The sequence below is a fragment of the Gorilla gorilla genome, chromosome 15 (genome assembly GCF_029281585.2).
Source record: "Gorilla gorilla gorilla isolate KB3781 chromosome 15, NHGRI_mGorGor1-v2.1_pri, whole genome shotgun sequence".
Taxonomy (NCBI): domain Eukaryota; kingdom Metazoa; phylum Chordata; class Mammalia; order Primates; family Hominidae; genus Gorilla; species Gorilla gorilla.
In genome coordinates this window covers 109074204-109101879 of record NC_073239.2, presented here as the reverse complement: position 1 = coordinate 109101879, position 27676 = coordinate 109074204, and the positions used below count along the sequence as shown (strand labels likewise).

The window sequence follows — 27676 nt, the reverse complement described above, 5'->3', positions numbered from 1 at the left end:
ACAGAATGGAATAAAATATTTGCAAATCAATATATAATGGTTTAGTATCCAGAAAATATATAAAAAAACTCTTACATCTCAACAGTAAAGATAAACAAATTGAAAATGGACAAAGGATATGAACATAAAGACAAACAAATTGAAAATGGACAAAGGATATGAACAGATATTACTCCAAAATATATAAAAAGTCAATAAGCACATGGAAAGAGGCTCCACATCATCAGTCATTAAGGAAATGCAAATCAAAACCTCAGTGAGACACTTCTTCACCCACACAATGATGACTAAAATTTAAAAAGGGAGTAATAAATGTTGTCAAGAATGAGGAGAAAATGGAACCCTCAAACACATGCTGGTGGAAATGCAAAATGTTGTAGCCACTTTGGAAAACAGCCTGGCAGCTCCTCAAAAGGTTAAGCAGAATTACTGTATGATCCAGCAATTCTAATTCTTAGATATATATCCAAGAAAATTGAAAACATATGTACAAACACACACAAAAAAACTTGCACATGAATGTTCAGAGCAGCATTCTTAACAGCCAAAATTTGGAATCAACTCAAATGTACATCAACGGTTGAATGGATAAGTAAAATGTGGTATATCCATTCGGTGGAATACTATTCAGTCACAAAAAGGGTACTGATACACGTTACAACAGTGATGCACTCTGAAAACATTATGCTAAGTGAAAGAAGTCAAACATAAAAGTTCATATATTGTATTATTCAATTTTTATGAAATGTCCAGAAAATGCAAATTCAAGGAGACAGAAAGTAGATTAATGGCTGCCAGGGGTCATAGGAAGGGGGCATGAGGAGTGACTGGTAGTGGGTATGGTGTTTCTTTTTGGAGTGATGAAAGTGTTCTGGGATTATATAGTGGTAATAGTTGTACAACTCTGTAAATATACTAACACCAATGAATTGTACACTTTAGAAGAGTGAACTTTATGGTATGTAAGTTGAATCTCAATTTTTTTAAAAAGCCAAATAGCTCACCTTAAAAAACTGATTTCCTCACTTCTGTTTCAGGCCACCCAAGATATTTCTAAAAATATAGAAATGTTTACAATGATATTTGACATTTATAATCCTACAGCAACAAATACTACAATCAAATTTCTTTTTAACCAAATTATTTGCAGATATCAGTTGATAGTCCACGTTATACCTATACTTGCTTCTAAATAACAAAGATCTGAAAATTCCATCTACAGTCATACCACCCTGAACGCGCCCCATCTCATCTGAAAATTCCAGAGTTCATGATTTATCTCACAGTCATTTTTAAAATTTATATTTTCTGAAGTAATTGAAGCTAAAACAAAGTCTTCATTTGAGAAATTTTAGTAATATTGTCATCTAGAAACAGGTAAAAGTATTGCTCTTGCAATGATTATTATTTAGCACAGCCATCTTAAGGCAATACTTTAAAATTTAATTCCTGTTCATAGGACAAGGTGAGGCAAGAAACAATTTTTCAGTACTGGTATTCATATTGGTCTGTTCTCACACTGCTATAAAGAATTGCCTGAGACTGGGTAATTTATAAAGTAAAGACGTTTAATTGACTCACAGTCCCACAGGCTGGGGAGGCCTCATGAAACTTACAATCATGGTGGAAGGGGAAGCAAACACGTCCTTCTTCACATGGCAGCAGGAAGAAGCGCCGAGCAAAGGGGGAAAATTCCCTTACAAAACCATCAGATCTTGGGCCAGGCGCAGTGGCTCATGCCTGTAATCCCAGCACTTTGGGAGGCCCAGGCGGGCGGATCACCTGAGGTCGGGAGTTTGAGGCCAGCCTAACAAACATGGAGAAACCCTGTCTCTATTAAAAATACAAAATTAGCTGGGCGTGGTGGTGCATGCCTGTAATCCCAGCTACTCGCGATGCTGAGGCAGGAGAATCGCTTGAACCCAGGAGGCAGAGGTTGCGGTGAGCCAAGATCGTGTGCCATTGCACTCCAGTCTGGGCAACAAGAGCAAAACTCCATCTCAAAAAACAAAAAAAAAAAACAAAAAAAAAACCACCCATCAGATCTCATGAGAACTCACCATCACAAGAACAGCATGAGGGTAACCACCACCATGATTAAATTACTGCCCACTGGGTCCCTCCCACAACACGTAGGGATTATGGGAACTATTAACACAATTCAATTTGGTGGGACACAGCCAAATTGTATCAGTATTACAATACAATATGTAAACCAGATGCTTTAAATCATAAAACAAATTCAGATTTTCGTTCCCCTGGAATATAAATAGCATTATAGGGCTTAATCTACACAGTAATAAAAGTTTAAGTGAAATTTTTCCAAAGCACTAAAAAGAAAACATACTCTTTATATTTGCCTTTTGTAACATTGTTTTGTTTATCTCATTTTCCATATCAAAAGTCTGTAAACTTTGCATTAACACTATCATCTACAATAGTAGCTTTGTAAGCATTTGAAATAGAATGAAATAGTAATTCGAGTCTGATATTACTGGGTTGTTCCACACATAGTTAAATAAGATCGATCCTTCCAAAAATCTAAGGGTAGGCTAGTTGTGGTGATTCATGCCTGTAATCCCAGCACTTTGGGAGGCCTAGGTGGGTGGATCGCTTGAGGTCAAGAGTTTGAGACCAGCCTGGCCAACATGGTGAAACCCTGTCTATACTAAAAATATAAAAATTAGCCAGGTGCAGTGGCATGTGCCCGTAGTCCCAGCTACTTGGGAGGCTGAGGTGGGAGAATCACTTGAACCCTGGAGGAAGAGGTTATAGTGAGCCAAAATCTCACCACTGCACTCCAGCCTGGGTGACTCTGTCTCAAAAAAAAATTAAAAGCAAAGAAGAGGACTTAACCATTTGAGAAATAAACATCAAGGTCTGCCATTCTAAAAAAGCATTAATGGATTGCAATAGTTTCAATAGTTTACATGGTTTTCACTCTTTAAGTTCAATGAAAATTGCATATATTGTTTTTACTCTTGAACACAGTGGTTAATACTGTATCAGGGTGGTTAGTCACAAGAAAGACGCAAACACAGAAAGGATAACCTTATCCAACACTTCAGTATTATTTTAGTAGCAATGTGTATAAAATCCAACCACTGCTTGGGTGACCTTAGGAGACAGCAAGCCTAAGAGATGAAAACATTTACACCTTTTAATTAAATTACACTGTCACCACATAAAAGTGTGAGGTTCAACATTTGTTTTCTTAAAAAACAGAGCACTAAACAGTTTAACACAGGAGCTAACTTACAGCTAAGATGTTTCTAAAATGTATGCAGAACCCTTAAGACTATACTGTATCAAGTAGTTCTTTTGAATTATGTATACTCAAATGATGGTGTTATAATTTACATTGAAATGCCACAACAAAATCTTGATAAAACAAGATATAGGAGAAATAAAAATTAATTTCTGAACCAAATGTGTACTACCTTACCCTAGAGTAAATCACTGGGAAATACAGGCAGAAAACAGATATCCTGCCTGTGAAAACAATTGCATATTCAAACTGGAGAGAGTCATAGCACGTATGCTTTTAAAAATAAGCTTCGAAAAACTGTTTTATCAGTTTTGTTTTTTTTTTGGAGCATGTCTTTTCTAAATAATTCTCACTTATCATTCCAGAAAATATAACAAACAGTTTGTAAGAACTCATGCAAAAATGTTTCTCTAAGGCCATAAATTGGTTTGCTAAGTTGCATTGTTTTATTCAAGTAAAAAGCCCTTCTAGAACAAGGAGTCTGTAAAGAAAACCAATCACCTTCAACTCTTGGGCCTGTACACCTGTTAGGAGCTCTATCACTCTGAAAGCCAAAAGATAGAATGCTCATTTGAGCATTTGCAAAATGTCCTCTATTTATATTTTTAAAAATCTAATACATGAAAGTTTTTCTGGCAGATTCTTTTTGTATGTTACAAAACAAAACATCAAAAGCTCAGAGTAAGATAAGAATCCCTTTTTCTTAGAAAGGTCAAGCAGATACTTCTTGACATCATGTCCTTTATACAATGGCATATTGTTCATATAAAAGGTCTCTTATCCTATAAAAATCTTGACAAAGGCAGCCTTCTAATCCAATGCGTCCAGTTTCCGTCTAGAAACCAAATAAAAAAAATTCTTTAGTACATTTTCTATTCATTAATATGCAGACATAATAACTGAAATATATGAAATAGATTACTTTATGATTGGTCAGGACATGGGTTGCTCTGATTCACAGCATATGGATATAATATTGAAGTCATGAATTTTACATAGACATAAATGTCAGAAGATTCAAATAATTAAAATTTACAATAAAATTATATATCATTTCTTCAAGAGTCTTTCATAAGCCTTCAAGTCAATAAGACTTCTGTAAGCCTTCGAGGTCATGATCATGAATACAAATTACTGATCTTCAGTTTTGTGAAAATACCAATCAAGAATTACAGAATTTCAAAATGACAAAACATCAGACGTATGTGTTCAATTTAGCCCTTATTGAAAACACACTTACTCTGCGGACTGCTACTTGATTGTTGCAAACAAGTACACCTCCTACAAATTCAGCTTGAATCCCCTCCCGTAAGAGAACTTGCTTGAAGTCTGACAGCCTTGGTTCATTCATAAAAACTGACTGATGTCCAGGAACCTTAGATAAGGTCAAAGGGGAAAGAATAACTTCAAGTAAAACACCAGACATACAACTGTACTGAATAAAGTAAAATACTACATTATCTCTAAGAGATTTTCTATTATTCCCTGAAGTCCTTTGACAGATCATTTCAAGACTGTAAATCACATTCCAAGTTGTTATTCTAAATTTTACCCCATTATTTAACATTATTTAACAAAGCCCTTCACATTTTCTGTTTCACAATCAGTTTTGTTAGTCATGCCTCATCATAACAGAGACGTTTGGTAATGTTAGGCTCTTCACTCACCCACTTGCGTAATGGGGTCAACTAGAGTGCCATGGGCAGGACTGAACCAAAAATTCATTTTCTAGATCCCAGTCATTTGCTTACTTCAAAAGATATTTCCTCCCCAATCCCATTTTCCCTGTCCCTCCTTCCTCAGAGCAAATGTAATGGATGCCATAGGTTCTACAATCAGTAATGAAAGTGGTTCTTGCCTAATGCTGCTGCTTTCTGCTTTGACATTACTTTGAAGAGCATTAGCTTTAGCACAGAAGAAAAAAATATTCTTATTCCTCCTCCCAATTTTGAGGGTTGTACTAGAAGGGAATCCAACAACAGAGGCTGTCTCTCTATTCTTAATTTCATAGTAGGGCTGAAGACATCACTTGACATGCATGTAGGATTCATAGTTTTAATATTTTTCCAAGTTTAATTACCTAGAATCTTGCTAGTTAACTAGATACCTCTCAAGAATATGTAAATGCTAGACTAAATTATATCTATACTTAAAGATTTCTAACTATATCAAAACCAAAAGTTATTTGAACTGAATAACATAAAAAAATGGAGGTATGACTATTGGCTGGGTGCATTGGCTCACGCCTGTAATCCCAGCACTTTGGGAGGCTGAGATGGGTGGATCACCTGAGGTCAGGAGTTCAAGACCAGCCTGGCCAACATGGCAAAACCCCGTTTCTACTAAAAGTACAAAAACCAGCTGGGCCCAGTGGCTCATGCCTGTAATCCCAGCTACTTGGGAGGCTGAGGCAGGAGAATCGCTTGAACCCGGGAGGCGGAGGTTGCAGTGAGACAAGATCACACCACTGCACTCAATCCTGGGCAACAGAGCGAGACTCCATCTCAAAAAACAAAACAAAACCAAAAAAAAAAACAGTATGACTTTCTTAGAAAACTATAAATCTCCTGACTGGAAGCAGGCAGGTGATCCTCACAATCATCACACTTAAAATTTAAAAATCCAGACCAAAAAAAAAAATCATGAAACAATTATGTACCTTAAAAGATTTGCTAAAGATATGTTATTCCTTAGCTATATAGAATTAATATATACACAGAGACATACACACAGAAGCATGTGACAAGTTCTCTTTTTTAAAAACTCCAAAATCAGCCCAAATGTGAGACATATTTTATGTTCAAGACAGGGTCTCACTCTATCATATAGGCTAGATGCAGTGGCACAATTGTGGCTCACTATAGTCTCGAACTCCTGAGCTCAAGCAATCCTCCTGCCTCAGCCTTCTAAGCTGAGATTACAGGTGCACGCCACCATGCCGACTAGGTTTTTGACAGGGTGTCCCTATAATCAGGCTGATCTAGAGCTCCTGGCCTCAAGCAATTCTCCCACCTCGGCCTCCCAAAGTGCTGGGATTACAGGCGTGAGTCACTGCCCCCAGCTGACATATATTTTAAATGGTTAAAAATATAAAAGGTTCCACAGACCCACTTAGTTTTAGAAGGGGGGAAAAAAAACCAAAAGACATGAAAACTAGAAGGATGACAAATTCAGGAAGAAATCAAAAAAGCACATGCTTTTTTTACCTCATGAGGTGGCAAGGGTTCCAAAGTAGGAATGATCTCACTTTCTTCACCTGTTTCTTTTTCATCATCTCCGAACAGACTTTTCATGGCCTTTTGTTGTGCTATAACGCTAGAATCTGAGGGAGCTTCCACTTGCATCTCTGAGTCTTCTCCATCATCCTTTAGTTCTCCTTCTTCTAAAATAACCCCTGTGTCCACTTTGGAAACTCTCATATCTAAGACACCATCTATCCAAGCTAATTCAGCATCTTTTGCCTTACAAAACTGAAGAGAGCTGACAAGTGAGTCTTTTAACCTCACCTAGATATGCAAAGGAGGGGGAGAGAAATAAAACCCACAGAATACATATTAACAAATTAAATATAACCTATTATCATTTTCTACCTCTGGTAATATGTTAAAATTGGAAAATCTTTCACTCATCTGAGTCCCACAATGACCTGCAATGACCTCATTACCTGCAGATCATTGGGCCCCTGCCTACTTTCCAAAATAGAGATTCTTAACCCTGACTACAAAATGGAATCACATGGCAATTAAAACAAAAAGTATATCAGAGCCTCATATCCAGTGTTTCTAACATAACTGGTAAGATTAAGACCAGAACACTGAGTCCCTCTGACCCTCACAAAGCTCCCCAGATGATTCTTACGTGCAGTCAAGGTTGAGAACCACTGATCACTCCCATCCTCTAGTACTTGGCATACTTCAGTAGGTACTGAACTGCTTGTCCTTTCCTGAATATACCACAGAATTTCACATCTCCATATTCTTGGAAGGTTGCTTCTTCTTACTCTGCCCAGAATAAATTTCCTGCCTGGTATGTGCACATCCATTTCTTCCAGATATAGACATCACTCTGGCCTTAAACTGACACCATCTCCCATTACCAGACAAAATTTATCTCTCTACTGTGCTAGTCCTATATTTGGTATCCATCTCCATTTGTTCCAATTAGGAGTAGAACCTTGATATCCGGGAATTCTTCTAAAACTTTTGAATTCTTAATCATTTTCCTCACCTCTGTACTTTTGCAAATATGGTTCCCTCTGCCTAGAATGCTCTTCCCCCCCTTTCCTACTCTGTCTGTCCTGACAACCCATCTAAACATCAGTTAGGATTAGTTATCACTTCCTGTAGGAAACCTTTTCTAAACCTCTAAATGTGGGTGGTTTCCCCTCTTGATACTCTCATAGCATCCTGTACTTCTTCTCTCAGTGGCACAACAACATGATAAATGGTATTTCCTTGTTCTAAGCCCCATAACCTATGAGGTCTGCTAGGGCAGGAGACCATCCATGTCTGTCTCACACATCTCTGTATTTCTAATATTATCTGTCCTAACCTGCAACAAAAAGTACTTATTTCTACTCAGTGGCAACTCCTGGCATGTTTACCTGGTAGATGTGAGTTTCACTAGTGGCATCAACTGTTTCATGTAGCTTTGGCATGTACACTTTAATATCTTTCCCACCAAAGGCACGACAGCACTCTGCCAGATCTTGACTGGCCTCTGGTGGGCCATGGACGATGATCAACTGTCGTGGTTTCATCTGATTAATGATTTTTTTAATGGAATCCCCATCAGAGCGTCCTTCATAGTCTATGTAGGTAACCCGGGCTCTGTAATTAGATATGATTATTCAAGATAACTTTTCTCATAATTCTAAAAAAAAAATGGCTTTTATCATGTATACAATATATAACACTAGGATTTGAGAAATACACGTGTTATAGTATCTGTATGATTTATTTATTTATTTATTTATTTATTTATTTATTTATTTATTTATTTTTCTGAAATTGGGTCTCACTCTTTTGCCCAGGCTAGATCGCAGTAGCATGATCTTTGCTCATTGCAACCTCTACCTCCCAGGTTCAAGCGATTCTCCTGACTCAGCCTCCCAAGTAACTGGGATTATAGGCATGCACCACCACGCAGGGATAATTTTGCATTTTTAGTAGAGATGAGATTTCACCATGTTGGCCAGGCTGGTCTCAAACTCCTGATCTCGAGTGATCAGCCTACCTCGGCCTACCAAAGTGCTGGGATTACAGGCATCAGCCACCGTGCCCAGCCCTATCTGTATTATTTAGATTTTATCTACACCCAAAAATATATACTAAATGATATTACTGGACAAATAAAAAACTTTGTTCTCTGATGACTTAAAAGAAATTCCAAAATGATCACTTACTGGTATTATTTAACTAAGTAGAAAGCGGGAGAAAAAAGGTTTCTAACTACTTCAGATCACAACAGTATTTTCCAGACATTAGGGTCTTAGAGATGTTTAAGTCAAGGAGTATATTTTATGAAACAAGCAGTTACTCAGAAAAATTAAACTGTGAGTCACACTATTCCCTTTCACCTGCTTACAGAATAAAAAGGCCAAAAATAATTTTTCTTCATATAAATGTACAATTTAATGTTACAATTTAAGCATCCCCCACCACCACCAATTCAATTACTTTGGCATTCAAATACCATTAATGAAGAGAAAATATCATGCCACCATACTTCACAAGTCTCTCCATACAAAAATAAATTAAATTTTAAAAGCACAAACTTACTAAAGAATATTCAGAAATTTTGCTTGAAATAATGTAAATTATATAATTCAAATGCTTGAAATTTTATCTTATAATCTATTTTCAAAATGTCACAAAAGCACTTACTTTATTTCAATAGACTCTGTTGTAGAAATACATTTAGTAGGAACATCAGATAAATCCTGATCCATAGGTTCATCTCCATTTGTCAAACCAGATTCTAATTTGCTTTTTTCTTCTTCAGTAGCTTGAAGCTCTGGCACTAAGAAATCCTCTGGTCTAAATAATAAGTCTCTAATTAGAAGCAGTAAAAAGCAAGCTAATACTACATAACATATATGACTAGTAGGTGGCATAATTTTTGGAGTCCTCACGTATCTCAAGATTTAAATATACATTTCATCCAAAGCTGATGTAACTTCATATCAATTACCAGATGGCTGTATGTATTGCGTTTTTTGTTTTTTTTTTTTTGAGGTAGAGTCTCCCTCTGTCACCCAGACTGGAGTGTGGTGGCGCCATCTCGGCTCACTGCAACCTCCGCCTCCCTGTTCAAGCAATTCTCTGCCTCAGCCCCCAGAGTAGCTAGGATTACAGGTGCCTGCCATCACGCCCGGCTAATTTTTTTGTATTTTTAGTGGAGATGTGGTTTCACCATCTTGGCCAGGCTGGTCCTGAACTCCTGACCTCATGATCCACCTGCCTCGGCCTCCCAAAGTGCTGGGATTACAGGCGTGAGCCACCACACCTGGCCTGTATCACGTTTTTCTTTTTTTATTTTTCACACAGGATAGTAGTGTTTTCAAATTTGCAATTACAACATGTGATTGCAGTTGTTTTTCTAATAGTCAGTATAGATTTTGTAGATTTTTCCATGATTTCACTCATGCTATCTCACATTCCTCTTAATCTCATAAAACTTGTATAATACTTAAGACATAATCCATTGGTAATGCAATCACCAGCCATCCAAAGTTCTTTTTTTTTTTTTTTTTAAACATAGAGATGGGGGTCTCACTATATTGCCTGGGCTGGTCTCAAACTCCTGAGCTCAAGTGATCCTCCCATCTCGGCCTCCCAAAGTGTTGGGATTACAGGCATGAGCCACCACGCACAGCCCCAAAGTTCTTCCTATCCTACATCTTCCTCTCTTTTTAAGTGGGGAAAAAAAGTCTTGATCACGTGATCATGTTTTTAAACCTTTACAAAACTAAGTCATAAACTGCCAGTTTTCTCTCAATATTCTCTAGATGTTTCTCAGCATCTCTATTTTTATGTTTCAAGTTACAAGTCTTCTGTGTCTTCAGGCTGAGGTACTCAGAAGCTAACCCCATACATGTGACTAGAAAGATCAAGTGAAAGATCAAGTTCACTGAAATGAAATGATAACACAGTTAATACCTCCAATTTGTAAGAGAGAAAAGTTTGTTTTGCTCACATACTTGATAATCTCTCCGTATTCATCCCATTTAATTCTTTCTTCTGGGGCAGGAAACATAGGATAGGACTTTTTTGCCTGTTTGAAAAAACTTCCTTTACGACTGCCTTCACCTTTCATCATCAAGTCATGCTTCGTCTTATGAGCTGATGGCTGGTCAATATCTTCCTCAATGTCACTCTCATCACTGGAATCTATATCTGCCCTAGGAGGATTTTAGAATAGATCAAGGTCATAAAGTTTCAAAGATATTTTAAATTAATATTTATCCATTTATTACTGAATCCACACTCAATATTATTAATTCAATATTAAATGATAATATACAGTTATGTCGGTAAACAACAATAGACCACATATACAACAGAGGTCCCATAAGATTACTGTACCTTTTCTATGTTTAGATACATTTAGATACACAAATACTTAACATTGTGTTACAATGGCCTACAGTATTCAGTACAGTAACATGCTGTACAGGTTTGTAGCCTAGGAACAATAGGCCATATCATATACTCTGGATACACAGTAGGCTATACCATCAAGGTTTGTGTAAACATATATCCTAATGTTTGCACAATGACTAAATCCCCTAACGACACTTTTCTCAGAACTGTCCCCATCATTAAGTGATGCATGACTGGAATAACATTCAACATTATTGGACTGACATTTTATAAAACATAACAAATAAATGCATAATAATATTAGCACTGACAGGATCTGGTACTCTAGACATTTGAAAGATGTCTGTAACAAAATTAAGTCTTACGAAAATTTAAAAATATTTTCAATGAAACATTTAAGTCAAGGACACATTCTTCTCAAATTGCATCCATAAATTTATAATCTGTCTGAAAATGACTCACTCTTTTGACTGCTCAAGCTTTTTGGCAGCTTCTTTCTTTAGTTTCTCTTTTTCCAAGTATTCTTCAAGTTCTTTCCCTTCAAGCTTCACACGTTTCCTCAACTAAAAAAAAAAAAAAGACAAAAGGAAATGTTAATATCAGGGGGTTAAAGCAGTGGGATATGAGATACATCACATCTCTAAATTGCTCCATCATCTTTAAACTGATTGTTTCCTCTGAAATTAATCAAGTTTCCATTACATACAATTATAGGTCCTATTTAGATTAGTATTAAAATTGAGCTGTCACACATCATCTAGAATGGGTTTAATTTAAATCAAACTGGTTGGCCAGGCACAGTAGCTCACACCTATAATCCTAGCACTTTGGGAGGCCAAGGTGGGAGGACTGCTTGAGGCCAGGAGTTCAAGACCAGCCTGGGCAACATAGGTTGACTCTGTCTCTAGGAATAATTTAAAAATTAGCTGGGAGGCTGGGCACGGTGGCTCACACCTATAATCCTAGCACTTTGCAAGGCAGGAAAATCACTTGAGTTTGAGACTAGCCTGGGCAACATAATGAGACTTTGTCTCCACATTAAAAAAAAAAAAAGCCAGGAGTGGTGGCATGTGCCTGTAGTCCCCGCTACTCAGGTGGTTAAAGTGGAAGATCACTTGAGCCTGGGAGGTCAAGGCTGCAGTGAGCTGTGCTCACACCACTGTACTCCAGCCTGGGTGACAAAGCGATACTCTATCTCAGAAAAAAAAAAAAAAAAAAAAGCCAGGAGTGGTAGCATGCACCTGTAGTCCCAGCTACTCAGAGACTGAGTATTACTTGAGTCTGAGACTGAGGAACACTTCAGTCTGACAGAGCAAGACCCTGTCTCAATCAACCAAACAATCAAACTGGTTAAAAATCACCAATCAGGAAAAGAAAATACAGATAAGCATTTTTATAATTTGGAGTAGGTGAGGCCCAAAAGCCATAATGGGAAACATAAATAAATACAGCAACATGAATAAAGAAAATCTCCCTTTGACATTTTAAATCTCATAAAATAAGAAACTGAAAAGAAAAACAAAAAAGAAACAAAAATATTTTCAGCACTATGACCAATAAAAACGATTTTTTCCTAAGAGCTCTTCCAAATTAGTTAAGAAAAGGATGATCAACACATGAAAAAGCACAAGATACTTAAAAAGGCAATTTACAAAATAAGAAAGACAAATAACTACTGGCCATGAAAAGATCCTTAATTTTACTAATTTTTGAAAAGCACAAAATATAAAAAACAATTGTTTTCATCTATGAGATTGGCAATGCCATACATGGGGAAAGAGTACCTTCTTCCATTATCTGTTGGAAAATTAGTGCAACTATGTTAAAAGGCAATTTGCTAACATCTAAAAATAAAAATTTGTCATTTGACACAGTATTTCTACTTCTAGGAATTTATCCTACTGAAACAATCACAAATGTGTAAAAAAAAAAAAGTACATTCGTACATTGCAGCAATGCTTATAATAGTAAAAAACTGGACAAAATTTTAAAATCCATCAAAATGGAATGATTAAATCAGTAGTTCTCATATATTTATCTCAGGACTACCTTAGACTCCTAAAAATTAGAGAACCCCAAAGAGCTTTTTGTTTTTGTGGGTTATATTTATCAATGTCTACCTTATCAGAAATTAAAACTGAGCAATTTTTAAAATATTTATCTGTTCATTTAAAAAATAATAAAACCAGCAGGGCATGGTGGCTTATACCTGTAATCCTAGTACTTTGGGAGGTCGAGGCAGGCAGATCACCTAAGGTCAGGAGTCCGAGACCAGCCTGGCCAACATGGTGAAACCCCATCTCTACTATAAATATAAAAAGTAGCCAGGCATGGTGGCACATGCCTGTAATCCCAGCTACCCAGGAAGCTGAGGCAGGAGAATCGCTGGAACCTGGGAGGTGGAAACTGCAGTGAGCCATGATTGCACCATTACACTCCAGCTTGGACAACAGAGTGAGACTCCAGCTCAAAAATAAATAAATTAATAATAATAATAGGCCGGGCGTGACGGCTCACACCTGTAATCCCAGCACTTTGGGAGGCCGAGGCGGGCAGATCACCTAAGGTCGGGAATTCGAGACAAGCCTAATCAATATGGAGAAAGCCCATCTCTACTAAAAATACAAAATTACCCGGGCATGATGGCACATGCCTGTAATCTCAGCTACTAGGGAGGCTGAGGCAGGAGAATCACTTGAACCTGGGAGGCGGAGGTTGCAGTGAGCCGAGATGGCACCATTGCGCTCCAGCCTGGGCAACAAGAGCGAAACTACATCTCAAAAATGAAAAAATAATAATAAATAAATAATAAATAAAACCACATGGCAACATTAACAGATTTTTACAAAAAATAATTACATTTTCCAAAGCAAAAAAAAGACAGTGGGAAGAACGGCATTTTTTTTTTTTTTTTTTGAGACAGGGTCTTGCTCCATTGCCCAGGCTGGAGTGCAGTGGTGCAATTACAGCTCACTGCAGCTCAATCTTCCAGCCTCAAGTGATCCTCCCACTTCAGCCACCCACCACTCCCAGCTAATTTTTGTATTTTTTTTGTAGAGACCGAGTCTTGACATGCTGCCCAAGCTGGTCTCAAACTCCTGGAGTCAAGCAATCTGCCCTCCTCAGCCTCTCAAAGTGCTGGGATTACAGTCATGAGCCACCGCACCTGGCCTATAGCATTATTCTATATTTTTGCAAATCTCTTTAATGTCTAGCTCAACAGAAGACAGCTGGATTCTCACATTTGCTTCTCCATTCAGTCTCTTGCAATATGTTGTTTTGGTTAAAGTATATGAAGAAAATCCAGGCTTATACACATGTATAGTTGGAAAGGGAAAAATACGTAAATAGTCCTTTCATGGATATTATTCTTTGATACTACATTAAAACTCAGAAAGTGGTAGTTTCTTCAAGGTTAGTTTTAATGCAGAACCTGAAACCATACTAATAGACTTTTTGTACTCCGTTGCGTTAATTTTTTTTTTTTTATGTATCTTACACTCTTGTTTTTTGTTTTGTTTTGTTTTGTTTTTGAGACAGGGTCTCACTCTGTTGCCTACGATGAGTGCAGTGGCATGATCGCTGCTCACTGCAGCCTCGAACTCCCAGGTTCAAGCAACCCTTCTACCTCCCAGCCTCCTGAATAGCTGCGACCACAGATGTGCACCACCATGCCCAGCTGATTTTTTATTTTTTGTAGAGACAAGGTCTCGCTATGTTATCCAGACTAGTCTTGAACTCCTGAACTGAAGCCATCCTCCTGCCTCTGCCTCCCAAAGTGCTGGGATTACAGGCGTGAGCCACTGTGCCCAGCCCGTATTTTAAATTTTGAATGGATCTTTTAATTTGTGCATTATTTTCTAACATAATTAATTGGTTATTTGGAAAATACTAGTTCACCAAGTTATCCAGATCTTACAAATGTTGACAATATTTTTAAAATCACATTTGTAAATATCACCACCAATCTTATCAGAAGTCTTTTCAGTTTAAGTTGTCAATCTCACAGTGCTGGCTATAAGTTTTCCAAAATTCTAAATTTTCATTTGAAAATTAGAATTTTATCAGATTTAAGACAACAAATGCTGTCAATTGTTTTCTTTAGAGTGACAGGCTCAATGTATTAATTTTCAAGAAAATGTCTGCCAAATACCCAAATCTGAATAACCCTGTCATTATTTCACATAAAAATGGTGTTCCAGACTGGGCACAGTGATTCATGCCTGTAATTCTAGCACTTTGGGAGTCGGAGGTGAGAGGATTGCTTGAGGCCAGTTCCAGACCATATGGGCAGCGTAGCAAGACCCAGTCTCTACAAAAAAGAATTAAAAATTACAGGTGTGGTGAAACACACCCGTAGTCCTAGCTGGTAGGAAGGCTGAGGCAGGAGGGTCATATGAACCCAGAAGTTCAAGGATGTGGTGAGCCATGATTGTGCCTCTGCACTCCAACCTGGGCAACAGAGACCCAAACTCAAAAAAAAAAAACACACACACACAAAACAGGGCCTGGTGCGGTGACTCGCGCCTGTAATCCCAACACTTTGGGAGGCTGAGGCAGGTGGATCGCCTGAGGTCAGGAGTTCGAGATCAGCCTGGCCAACATAGTGAAACCCCATCTCTACTAAAAATATGAAAAAAAAAAATTAGCTGGGCATGGTGGCACACACCTGTAGTCCCAGCTACTTGGGAGGCTGAGGCAGGAGAATCGCTTGAACCCGGGAAGTGAAGGTTGCAGTGAGCTGAGCACTCCAGCCTGGCGACAGAGCAAGCCTCCGTCTCAAACACAAGAAACAAAAAAAATACCAACAAAAAAAAGGTGTTCCCAGAAAAAAGTGGCTAGTTTAACTCACAACTCATATAAACATACAAGTGTTTTTCTTGGAGACAGCCATTGTACTTTAGTACACAACGCAAGTTCTTTATTAATACTTCCCATCTTGTCACCCAAATTATTTTAAAAAATCTTTTACTAGGCCAGGCGTAGTGACTCATGCCTGTGATCCCAGCACTTTGGGATGCTGAGGCAGACGGATGACAAAGTCAGGAGATCAAGACCATCCTGGTTAACATGGTGAAACAATGTCTCTACTAAAAATACAAAAAATTAGCCAGGCGTGGTGGCACACACCTGTAGTCCCAGCTACTCAGGAGGCTGAAGCAGGAGAATCGCTTGAACCCGGGAGGCGGAGGTTGCAGTGAGCTGAGATCGTACCACTGCACTCCAGCCTAGACGACAGAGCAAGACTCATCTCAAAAAAAACAAAAAAACTTTTACTGAAAGAACTTAGTAATATTAGTAACTTTTACTATTCCCTCAAGGACTTTTTTTTCTTTTTTGTAGAGACAGGGTCTCGCTATGCTGCCCAGACTGGTCTCAAACTCCTGGCCTCAAGCAATCCTCTCACCTCAGCCTCCCAAAGTGCTGGGATTACAAGCATGAGCCAGTATGTCTGGCCCCTCAAAGACATTCTCTTTCAAATTTCTATTGTTTAATATACCTTTATACTTTGTAGAGGCAGAGTGTTGCTATGTTGCCCAGGCTGGTCTGAAACTCCTGGCCTCAGGTGAACCTCCCATCTTAGCCTCGCAAAGTGTTAGGAATAGGCATGAGCCATGACGCCCAGCCTCTAAAGGACATTCTTAAGTGAAACTAGCATTTTTTTTTTTTTAATGACGTGTACGGTGGTGAAAAATGCAGTGGCTACTAGTGGAGTTTTAGGCCAAGGTGTAAGCACTTTATGCACCACTGATCTTACTCATCAGTACAAATGTAGGCACAGTGAAAAGGCAAATATCATCTTACCAGTATTATGAAAAATAGTTTTGGCTTTGTGGACTCCCTGAAAGGGTCTCAGGGACTCCCAGGCGTCCTCAAACCACACTTTTGAGAACCACTAGATTAAATAATCACAGCACACATATACGATGTACTATTATAAAATTACTAAAAAGCTTTCATTTATTTATCCAAAAACATTTAAATGTTTGTAATATACCAGGTACTATGTAAGGTAGACCTATATCTTCTTACATTGTTCAAGAAGGACTCAAGTGAAAATACAAGTCTCAGGATATGTGGAATACATAATAATTTGGTCCCATCTCTCTCTCTCTACATATATATATATATTTTTTTTTTTTGAGAGGAGGCCTTGCTGTATCGCCCAGGCTTGCCTTAAACTCCTAGGCTCAAGCAATCCTCTTGCCTCAATAGCTGGGACTACAGCCACATGCCACCACACCTTGCTCCCATCTCTTTAAAAAAATAAAATAAAAACCAGGTATTAGTATATCAATAAGAAAAAAAAAACCCAGAATATATATGCTTCAAAAATGTCAACAGTTATGACAATTAAATGCAGTATGTAGTCATGGATGCGAACCTGGACAAAAAAGGAAAGGGTAATTATAAAGGACATTGTGGTCATCGGTAAAATGTGAATGCTGAATGGGGTCAATGGGTGAACTGGTAGGATGGTATCAATGTTGATTTCCTGATTTCAATGAATGTAACATAGTTTTGCTGGAGATTGCCCTTGTTTTTAGGTAACACACACTGGCAATATTTAGAGATAATGATAAAATATTTGCAATTTTTCTTCAAATGGTTCAGAAAAAGTAATACTGTGTTTATGTGTATATAAGTGATAAAGCAAATCCAGTAAAATATTGACAATTGGGGAATCTGGGTATAATATTTTTGTAACTTTCCTGTTTGAAATTTTTTCAAAATTAAAAATAATGGAAAAGGGGGAATCTGTCTGAAACTATTCTAGTTCAGGGGCTGCCCAGTGGGGTAAGGGGAGGGGAGACAAGTAAAAACAAAAAAATTAAACCAAAATCAGATTATTTTCATGTATAAAATAAATGGGTGATTTACATGTTTAAGGCCAGGAGCAGTGGCTCACACCTATAATACCCGCACTTTGGGAGGCCAAGGTGGGCCTGTTTGAGGCCAGTAGTTCAAGACCAGCTTGGGCAACACAGCAAGTTCCCATCTCTATAAAATTTTTTTTAAATTAGCTGGGCATGGCGGCACATGCCTGCAGTGCGAACTACTTGGGAGGCTTAAGCAGGAGGCGTGCTTGAGCCCAAGAGTTCAAGACTGCAGTGAGCTATGATCATGCAACTGCACTCCAGCCTGGGTGACAGGGAATGACATGACCCTGTCTCAAAAAAATAAAAAGTTAAAATAAAAAAATAAATACATGTTTATATTTAGCATCTCACATTTGCCTAATAACTTATTTGAAAATAAGTTTCATTCAGAAAATAGTGGGTTTTTTTTAAAAACAGTTAGCAACCTACATAGATGCCTTTTACCCACCAATAATCTTTAACAAAGTATTTACCTCTGTGATTTAGTTTATGCCTGTTGCTATAATAAATTTTTATCTCCATCTTATTTTTCATTTAAAATATGTAAGATTAATGGCTTATTCAGAAACAGATTTCTAGAATAACCAACTCAAAAATATTTTTCTTCCTACTCCTTCACCGTATTACCTCCAACTTACTCCTTTTTCTAATCCAAATCTACTCCAACCTATTAATCCTTCGTTGTTCATTTTTGCTTTTTCTAAATGAGTAAGACTTGACTTAGAAGGGCATTAGATATAGATGAAAAAATACCATACTTGGTAAACTTTTCTTATCTAACATAATCAGAAATCTAGTTTATTCCATATTCACTTTTTTGATTATTCATGAATTCAACCAATGCACTCACTGAAGACCTCCAATATGTCAGGCACAGTTCTGGGTGCTAGGGATACCAAAAAACAAGGGCCTTTTTCTCATGGAATTCATATTCTAGTTGATGGTGGGAAGAGGAAGACAACAAAAAAGAAATACATCAGATGGTGATGAGTGCTAGGAAAAATACTTCAAGTAAGGTGATGGGCAGCTAAACCAGGCAGGTATTTTAAATCTGTAGTCAAATGCCTACCTGAGGGGGTTAAACCTGAGGCCTGAATGACCAGGAGCCAGCCATGCGCAAAGCCAGGAAAGAACACTATAGGCAGAAGAACAGCTAGTACAAAGATCCTGATGCACTGTAGGGCATAGAGAAAGTGGAATAAGCTAAGGTCAGAAGGTAGGTGGGGATTAGATCATGTGGGATCTAAGAAGCCTGCGTAAGTAGCATGGATTTTATTGAAAGAGAAGAAGGAAGGCTTTGGAGCCATTTAAGCAAGTGAATGACATGAAATGATGAATATTTAAAAGCTCTCTCTGGGAGCTGTTATCCAATAGGTACAGAGTTTCAGTTTTGCTACATGAAAAAGTTTTAGAGATCTGTCATACAACAATGTACATATAGTTAACACTACTGTACTGTACACATAAAAATGGTTAAGATAGTGAACTGTATGTGTTTTTGTTTGTTTTTTGAGATGGAGTCTCGCTCTGTCACCCAGGTTGGAGTGCAGTGGCGCGATCCTGGCTCACTGCAATCTCCACCTCTCAGGTTCAAGCGATTCTCCTGCCTCAGCCTCCCGAGTAGCTGGGATTACAGGCGCCCACCACCACGCCAGGCTAATTTTTTGTATTTTTAGTAGAGACAGGGTTTCACTTTGTTGGCCAGGCTGGTCTCGAACTCCCGACCTCGTGATCCGCCCGCCTCTGCCTCCCAAAGTGCTGGGATTACAGGCGTGAGCCACCACGCCCAGCCCTCTATTTCTTTTTTTACCATTTCTATTTTTTATCTTAGTTGGATCTGCCCAACATGCCACAGAAATATTCTATTTCTCGATCAGGGTACAGGCTAGACAGGTGCATTCGATTTTTGTAAAAGTTCATCATGCTATACACTTAACGTAGGTTTCGGTACATATTACGCTTCAGTGAACATTTTTTAAACTTCCAAATTTTTGGCTTGAATATGTGGGAAGTGCTGTCTGAGATAAGAGAACAGTATTGGGAGTAGGGGAAGAATAAAAATTGTTTTGGATGTGATCAAGCAGAGGGAAAACTGCTAGATAATGAAGATAGGAGGGATAACTGCAAAAGAACTATCGCTAAGAAGGTGAGAAAGAAAAGGTCCCTGAGCATCAGCATTAGTTATTAAAAAGGTCAAAAACTTAACATTTGATGTTTTGGCTGTTTCTCATTTCTTTAGCATGCTTCTAAACATCATTGTCTATTTTTTTCCAAACTTAAACCATTTTTCTTTTACTAATTCCTCAAATGGTTTATTAGACCTAATTGAATTTCTAGTAATTAAAATTTTCAAATTCAGTATTTCCTATCTGATGAAATTGTTTCAAGTATTTCTGAGTTCTTTTAACCTTGTATTTCTGAGCTACTAAATAACCCCAAAGACACCATTTTACTTGGCTATACTTGCTCAGAATCCTTGCTCAACAATTTTATAATTATAGTACATATATCTCAGATTTTAGTTACTGATGTTATGATTTTCTTAAGTAGAGTTGTTAGACAGATATCTCTACCACATAGCTTTTAACAAACTAAACTTTCCTTAAAATGACTGCTAAGGGCCAGGTGCAGTGGTTCATGTATAATCCCAGCACTTTGGAAGGTGGAGTGGGTTAGGGGGTGGGGTAGGGACAGCTTGAGCCTAAGAGTTTGAGGGTACAGTGAGCTATGATGGTGCCACTGCACTCCAGGCTGGGTGACAGAGTGAGAGTCTGTCTCTAATTAAATAATTATATGAGTGCTACAAAGACAAAATGAGAAGCAGCTTTATGATACTGCTTTATGTTAAGGTTTGTTACAGCTCTATGTTAAGGTTTAGTCACCTAAACCTTTGTACAACTCTGGCAGTTATTAACCATCCCACTATATCAATTGCTACAAACTTTAATGATATACTAATTTTGAAAAATCGATAGATTTGATGGGCTGGTTATTAAGCAAATGATCTTTGGGTATACTGGTTAGTGAGCTAATCGTCTTGTTCCTATAACAGGAGATAAGGCAGCAAATGCAGATGCAGAATCAAGTTAGTACATTTAGTGGTGGAAAGATAAACGAATTCCTGACTCACTGCTTTGACTTCTATGTTAAGTTTGAGACAAGATCATGTGCTATGAATGAAGGCTGAGAGTGAGCTGTAGGATGTTTGAGGAGAAAGAAGATATAAAATTACCTTACCGTGAGAAAGGGAATATCCTATCAAATGCTGAGTACTGGTATAGGGTCCCCTTTTGAGATGTGAAGTTATGAATGTGAAAACAAATCTGTCTACACCATAGTGTTTAACTTCAGAAACATAAAGCTCCTTAAGTACAGGCAGAAACCAAGCAAATGGTTTAACTAAGGTCAAAGCCTTTCCAGGCAACTAAAACAGAAGTGTAGGAGAGTTAAATGTATTTGCAAAATTTTGATTAATTGTGGACCACTGAGTTTAAGGCTGGAAGGATGATGGACTGTAAAACGTGAGGTTCACGAACTGAAAGTCCCAATGGAACCGAAGAGTTGTTGTCATGGGAATAATAGGGAAAGTCACCTGTAAATTCAGAATGATATGCTTGAGGTGGAGAACTGGAGACCGTTCAGCCATAAGAAGGTTACAGGCAATGACCACAGGAGCAGATAGCATGATAGCAGGAATGGATGTCTGAGGTAAGACGAAGGAAAAGATTAAGAAATCAGGTGTCAAGTAACTGAGAAGAACCAGACAGATCATACACATGGATGCTAAAGTCAATGAGAATAAAGTCCTGAACACAAGTGGACAGGAAGACTGTGAATCAGGGTCAAATGATGAATAACAGAATGACCAAGAGATCATTAAATGTCAGAAACAAGGAGGGGTCAGCATATCAGCAGGTCTGAAGGCAAAAACTGCAAATGGAAGATAAGTAGCTAGGAAGCTGCAATACAGAGCAAGGAAGACATGTACTCCATTCAAAGTACATGAAACACTGAAAGAAAGAGTAATTACTTCAGGGGGCTACAGGATAAAGAACGTCTTTAGGAAACAGTCTGATTTAAATTAAGCAAGAGACAGGAAAGGAACCTTTCACAGATTGAGAAAACACTGTATATGCTTGCCCTCTGGGTAAACTAGAGGGTACCACGGAAAAGTTTAAGAATGAGAATTTCTTTTGAGACCACCCATGGCAACATAATGAGACAACGTCTCTCCAAAAAATAAAAATAAAAAAATAGCCAGGCATGGTGGCACATGTCTATGGTTCCAGCTACTTAGGAGGCTGAGGGAGGAGGATCCTTTAAGCCCAGGAGTTTGAGGCTGCACGGAAGTATGATAGCACCACTACACTCTAGACTAGGTAACAAAGCAAGACCCCATCTCAAAGAAGAATGAGAACCTCCAGTTAAGGAACTCTGAAATGTGTGCTATTAAAGGCTCTCTTCTACAGTAATTTTTTTTTAAGAGATGGGGGGTGGGACTTGGCACGTTGCCCAGGCTGACCTCAAATTCCTGGGCTCGAGTGGTCCTTCCACCTCAGCCTCCCGAGTAGCTGGCACTACAGCACACACCACCACTCCTGGCTCTCAAGAGTAATTCTGATAAAAATCCTAAAACAATTTCAAGTTTTATTTTTGGTCACTATTTTTTATACATCATGCACAATGTATCCCCCAAACAGTTTTAAGATAAAGTTCACATACAAGTGCTTACCTCTATTTCTGTAATTTTTTCAGAAGGATTATCAATTAGGAAACGTGCTAAAGTCCCAGGAGTAGTTCTGTAGGTTAGAATGATTGAGTTTTTAGGGTCCTGACACCACTGAATAAAGAGATCCCTTGAAAATCCACATTCCAGGTCAGGTTGGCTGGCAAGTACAACTTTAGGGCTAGGTACTCGGGCCAAGTCAGAAAGACCATGACATAAAGAGAGATGGCGAAACTGAAACGGATTATTTCTTTTGTCTTCAAAACATCTCATCAATTTATCACTCATCCATTCTACCTAATATGGGGGGAAAGATGACAAGAATTAGAAATACTATATTATAACTTCAACATATTCTGTAATAGTCAAGGAATTCAAGTTCTATCTTTTACCCCCACTGGTTGCTTAAATTTGTACTGTTTTGACAAGCAACTTATTTTCTGCTTCCATTTCCCATTAGATTATCCCACCCTCACTTTCATCCCAAAAAAAACCAATTTTGCATTATATTTCACATATAAATCACCTTAAGTCTTTTTGAAAAGGCAAGGTATATGTTCTAAATGAAAATCTTACTCCCAAAGATTGCTATTTCAAGGCAAAAAGCTTATTTAAAAGAAAGAACAATGAATTCTAACATGCCAATGCTATGAGGTAGGTTCTATTTTTGTCCCCATTTTACAGACTGGGATACTAAGAGTTAGAAGGGAAGCAATTTGCCTAATCTTTAAAACAGGGACACAATGGAAACTACTTAATAGAATAAATAGGGATTAAATGAAATAATACATGTAAAGCACACAGGACAGTAAATGGTTAATGGCAAGTTATCATCTTATTAACAATCTCTTCAAGAGAAAAATAAAATCCAAAAAACATTTAAGACACCCACTTCCATAGACCCAATCACTGTAGCAAACTTCTTTATTACAAGTGACAACATGAGAACAAACCTGGGACTTAGAAAACTCCACCACATTGTAACTGACATTATTTAGGAGTGCCAATGAGTAAACACCCAATCCTGCATCTTTAGTCCTCCAAATCTGATCAAGAAGTTGAGCAAGTTCCAAAACTCTGCCTGCTGTGTCCACTGCTATTAACACATTTCCATCACCTCGAAGTGTTTCCAGGACATTTGCTAGAAAACAAGAATGTAAAATCCCCATAGAACGTAACAATACTATGCTACAAAATTAAAGATAATTTTATCTCCCTGTTTTTATTAGAAAGACTATAATTTACAAATAAGCAACTACTAGGCCAAGTACAAAATGAAGGAATTTTGTTCAGGTCATTACAACTGCTTTTGATTATGTTGAATATCTCTTCATATATTCAGTGTCATTAACTCTCAATCTTTCTTCATTAAAAAATTATAAATCAGTAGTCCTCAACACTTTATACATCATAATACACATAGAAAATGGTGTGTGTATCACTGAGAAAATTGTATGACCAGACCAAATGTAACCAGCCTGGTGTTTCCGGGCTACCCTGGTCTCGCCTATCCACCCCAGTGAACTCCGTTATGATGAATTCCCAAATTTATATACATACATATATACACTCACATAATTATATATACAGCCATCCCTCAGTACCCATGGGTACTGGCCCCGGGACTCCCACGAATACCAAAACCATCAGATGCCCAGGTCCCTCAAATAAAATGGTGGCCAGGAGCAATGGCTCACACCTGTAATCCCAGCACTTTGGGAAGTCAAGGCAAGAGGATGGCTTGAGTCCAGGAGTTCAAGACCAGCCTGGACAACATAGGGAGATCCCATCTCTATAAAAATAAACAAATTAGCCGGGCATGGTGGCACATGCCTGTGGTCTTAGCTATGTGGGAAGCTAGAGGGAGACTGCTTGAGCCCAGGAGTTTGAGGCTGCAGAGAGTCGTGATTGTGCCACTACACTCCAGCATGTACAACAGAGAAAGACTTTGCTTCAAAAAAACAATATATCTGCATATAACCTACGTACATCCTCCTATATACTTTAAATCATCTCTAGATTGCTTATAATACCTAATACAGTGTAAATGCTATGTAAATGGTTGTTACACTGTTTTTTTTTTACTTATATTTTTTTAAACTATTGCATTATCTTCTTTTATTGTTTTTTCAAATATTTTCAATCCACAGTTAGTTGAATCCTCAGATGTGGAACAGCAGCTACAAAGGCCAACTATGTATGATACATAGTTTGTATGTATGTATGCCTATAGAATAAAATATAGATCATATTCCCTTCCAACAAGTATATCTTTATGGATTTCCTTCCTCTAGATGAAAGTCCCCTTGGAAATATGTGGTAAAACTGAACTCTAGCAAAACTAAGACTTAAAGAGCCGCTACTTTTTTTGTTTTTCAGTTTGTTTGTTTGTTGAGACAGGGTCTCGCTCTGTCACCCAGGCTGGAGTGCAGTGGTGTGATCATAGCTCACTGCAGCCTCAACCTCCTGGCCTCAAGCAATCCTCCCACCCCAGCCTCCCAAGCAGCTGGAACTACGGGCCTGTACCACCACGCCTGGCAAAAATTTTCTTTTTTTTTGTAGAGATGGGGGTTGCGGCCAGGCATGGTGGCTCACACCTATAATCCCAGCACTTTGGGAGGCCAAGGCAGGCAGATCACGAGGTCAAGAGATCGAGACCATCCTGGCCAACATGGTGAAACCCCGTCTCTACTAAAAATACAAAAAATTAGCTGGGCATGGTTGCACACGCCTGTAATCCCAGCTACTCGGGAGGCTGAGGCAGGAGAACCTTTTGAACCCAGGAGGTGGAGGTTGCAATGAGCCGAGATCGCACCACTGCACTCCAGCCTGGCAACAGAGCGAGACTCCATCTCAAAAAAAAAAAAAAAAAAAAAAGAGATGGGGGGTCTCACTATGTTACCCAGGCTGGTCTTGAACTGCTGGCTTCAAGCCATCATCTTGCCTCAGCCTCCCAAAGTGTTGACCATTGACCACAATGTCAGGCGTGAACCACAGTGTCTGGCTTGAGCTTCTCAAAATTGGTGCAACACGGTATATTATTAATAGTTACACTTTTAGTGGCAGGGCGCGGTGGCTCACGCCTGTAATCCCAGCACTTTGGGAGGCCGAGGTGGGCAGATCACAAGGTCAAGAGATCAAGACCATCCTGGCCAACATGGTGAAACCCCGTCTCTATTAAAAGTACAAAAATTAGCTGGGCATAGTGGCGCACGCCTGTAATCCCAGCTACTTGGGAGGCTGAGGCAGGAGAATCACTTGAACCCGGGAGGCAGAGGTTGCATTGAACCGGGATTGTGCCACTACACTCCAGCCTGGCGACAGAGCAAGACTCCATCTCAAAAAAAAAAAAAAAAAATAGTTGTACTTTTAAAGTAGATGAACTAAAAACAATGGTTGAAAACATGTTTAAAAATGGAATCCAATTTTCCCTGCTGAAATCCCTTATAGCTTATTTAAAAAGAATATAAGGCCGGGTGCAGTGGTTTACGCCTGTAATCCCAACACTTTGGGAGGCTGAGGCGGGAGGATCACCTGAGGTCAGGAGTTCAAGACCAGCCTGGCCAACATGGCGAAACCCCATCTCCACTAAAAATATAAAAATTAGCTGGGCATGGTGGCGCATGCCTGTAATCCCAGCTACTTGGGAGGCTGAGGCAGAAGAATCACTTCAACCCGGGAGGTGAAGGTTGCAGTGAGCCGAGACTGTGCCACTGCACTCCAGCCTGGGCAACAGAGCAAGACACCATCTCAAAAAAAAAAAAAAAAGAATGTAAGATGAAGCAAGCAGCAATGGCCTACTATATTAAAGTGTAAAACACCCAAAATTAGTGGAATATTTATACCCTCATTTATCCACTTAGCTCTTTGTTCATTTTTCTTTTTTTTTTTGAGACAGAGTCTCGCTCTGTAGCCCAGGCTGGAGTGCAGTGGCCAGATCTCAGCTCACTGCAAGCTCCGCCTTCCAGGTTCATGCCATTCTCCTGCCTCAGCCTCCTGAGTAGCTGGGATTACAGGCGCCCGCCACCACGCCCGGCTAATTTTTTGTATTTTTAGTAGAGATGGGGTTTCACCGTGTTAGCCAGGATGGTCTCAATCTCCTGACCTCATGATCCGCCCGCCTCAGCCTCCCAAAGTGCTGGGATTACAGGCGTGAGCCACTGAGCCTGGCCTCATTTTTCTTTTAGAGTGTATTTTTCTAATAGATTTGTACGAGGTCTTTACATACAGACATATGCCAGTGAGTGCCAGGGATAGCTAGCTATGTACTGACTGGCAAAAAGAAGCCAATCTTTACACACTGTTCCACAAAAGTTAAATTCAAACCAGCTAAGTTTCTTCTTATACAAAAACTGATGGTCACGTAATATTTTTTTCAAAAATACTAAAGTTAACCAATCTCTTATGACCAAGAAAAGTGCTAAACAGAATACAGTCATTCCCACTACCATGCATTTCCACAGCTCCTTGAAAAGGACATTATACATTGGGTACAACATTCACGATTCTGGAGACGGATAGAGTAAAAGGCCAAACTTCACCACTGTGCAACATATGCATTAAGAAACCTATACTTGTGGCCGGGCGCGGTGGCTCATGCCTGTAATCCCAGCACTTTGGGAGGCCAAGGCAGGTGGATCACCTGAGGTCAGAAATTCAAGACCAGCCTGGCCAACATGGAGAAACCCTGTCTCCACTAAAAATGCAAAAATTAGCTGGGCGTGGTGGTGCACACCTGTAATCCCAGCTACTCGGGAGGCTGAGGCACGAGAATCACTTGAACCCAGGAGGCGGAAGTTACAGTGAGCCGAGATCGCGCCACTTCACTCCAGCCTGGGTGAAAGAGCGAAAGTCCGTCTCAAAAAAAAAAAAGAAACCTGTACTTTTATGTACTTATATTCCCTAAATATACAAAAAGTTACAAAATAATAATAATAATAAGGACGTGAAAGAATACGTACTCAGAAGCTGCTCATCTCTCTGTTTTCTTCTAGGCTGTACATATGTAGCATTGAATGAATCTGTGATAAGTAGGGAAGGCCTGCTTAGCATTTCCAGGGAACATCCATTTAAATGGCTATAAGAAAGTTTAAGAAGAGGAATATTTTATATCATTTCAAGTAAACAATAATAGCTTCTCTTACTTAAAAAATAAGCAGCTTCATTTATAAGGTGTTCCCTCCTCTAACTATAAAAG

General features: G+C 38.8%; 1 protein-coding gene across 4 annotated transcripts in view; it reads right to left on the bottom strand.

Moving 5' to 3' along the window:
- Nucleotides 1-3047: 3047 nt before the first annotated feature.
- CPSF2 (cleavage and polyadenylation specific factor 2) overlaps nt 3048-27676 on the bottom strand; it is a 40542-nt gene continuing 15913 nt past the window's right edge. For all 4 annotated transcript variants that reach the window (XM_019010060.4, XM_004055589.5, XM_055361263.2 and 1 more), the window contains 10 exons: nt 27441-27556; nt 23433-23620; nt 22486-22776; nt 11335-11435; nt 10470-10670; nt 9154-9306; nt 7872-8097; nt 6475-6774; nt 4509-4643; nt 3048-4103 (listed from right to left, as the gene is read on the bottom strand). In XM_019010060.4, the coding sequence (XP_018865605.1) occupies nt 4011-4103; nt 4509-4643; nt 6475-6774; nt 7872-8097; nt 9154-9306; nt 10470-10670; nt 11335-11435; nt 22486-22776; nt 23433-23620; nt 27441-27556 (1804 nt within the window). In that variant the 3' untranslated portion in view covers nt 3048-4010. The remainder of the gene's footprint in view (nt 4104-4508; nt 4644-6474; nt 6775-7871; nt 8098-9153; nt 9307-10469; nt 10671-11334; nt 11436-22485; nt 22777-23432; nt 23621-27440; nt 27557-27676) is intronic.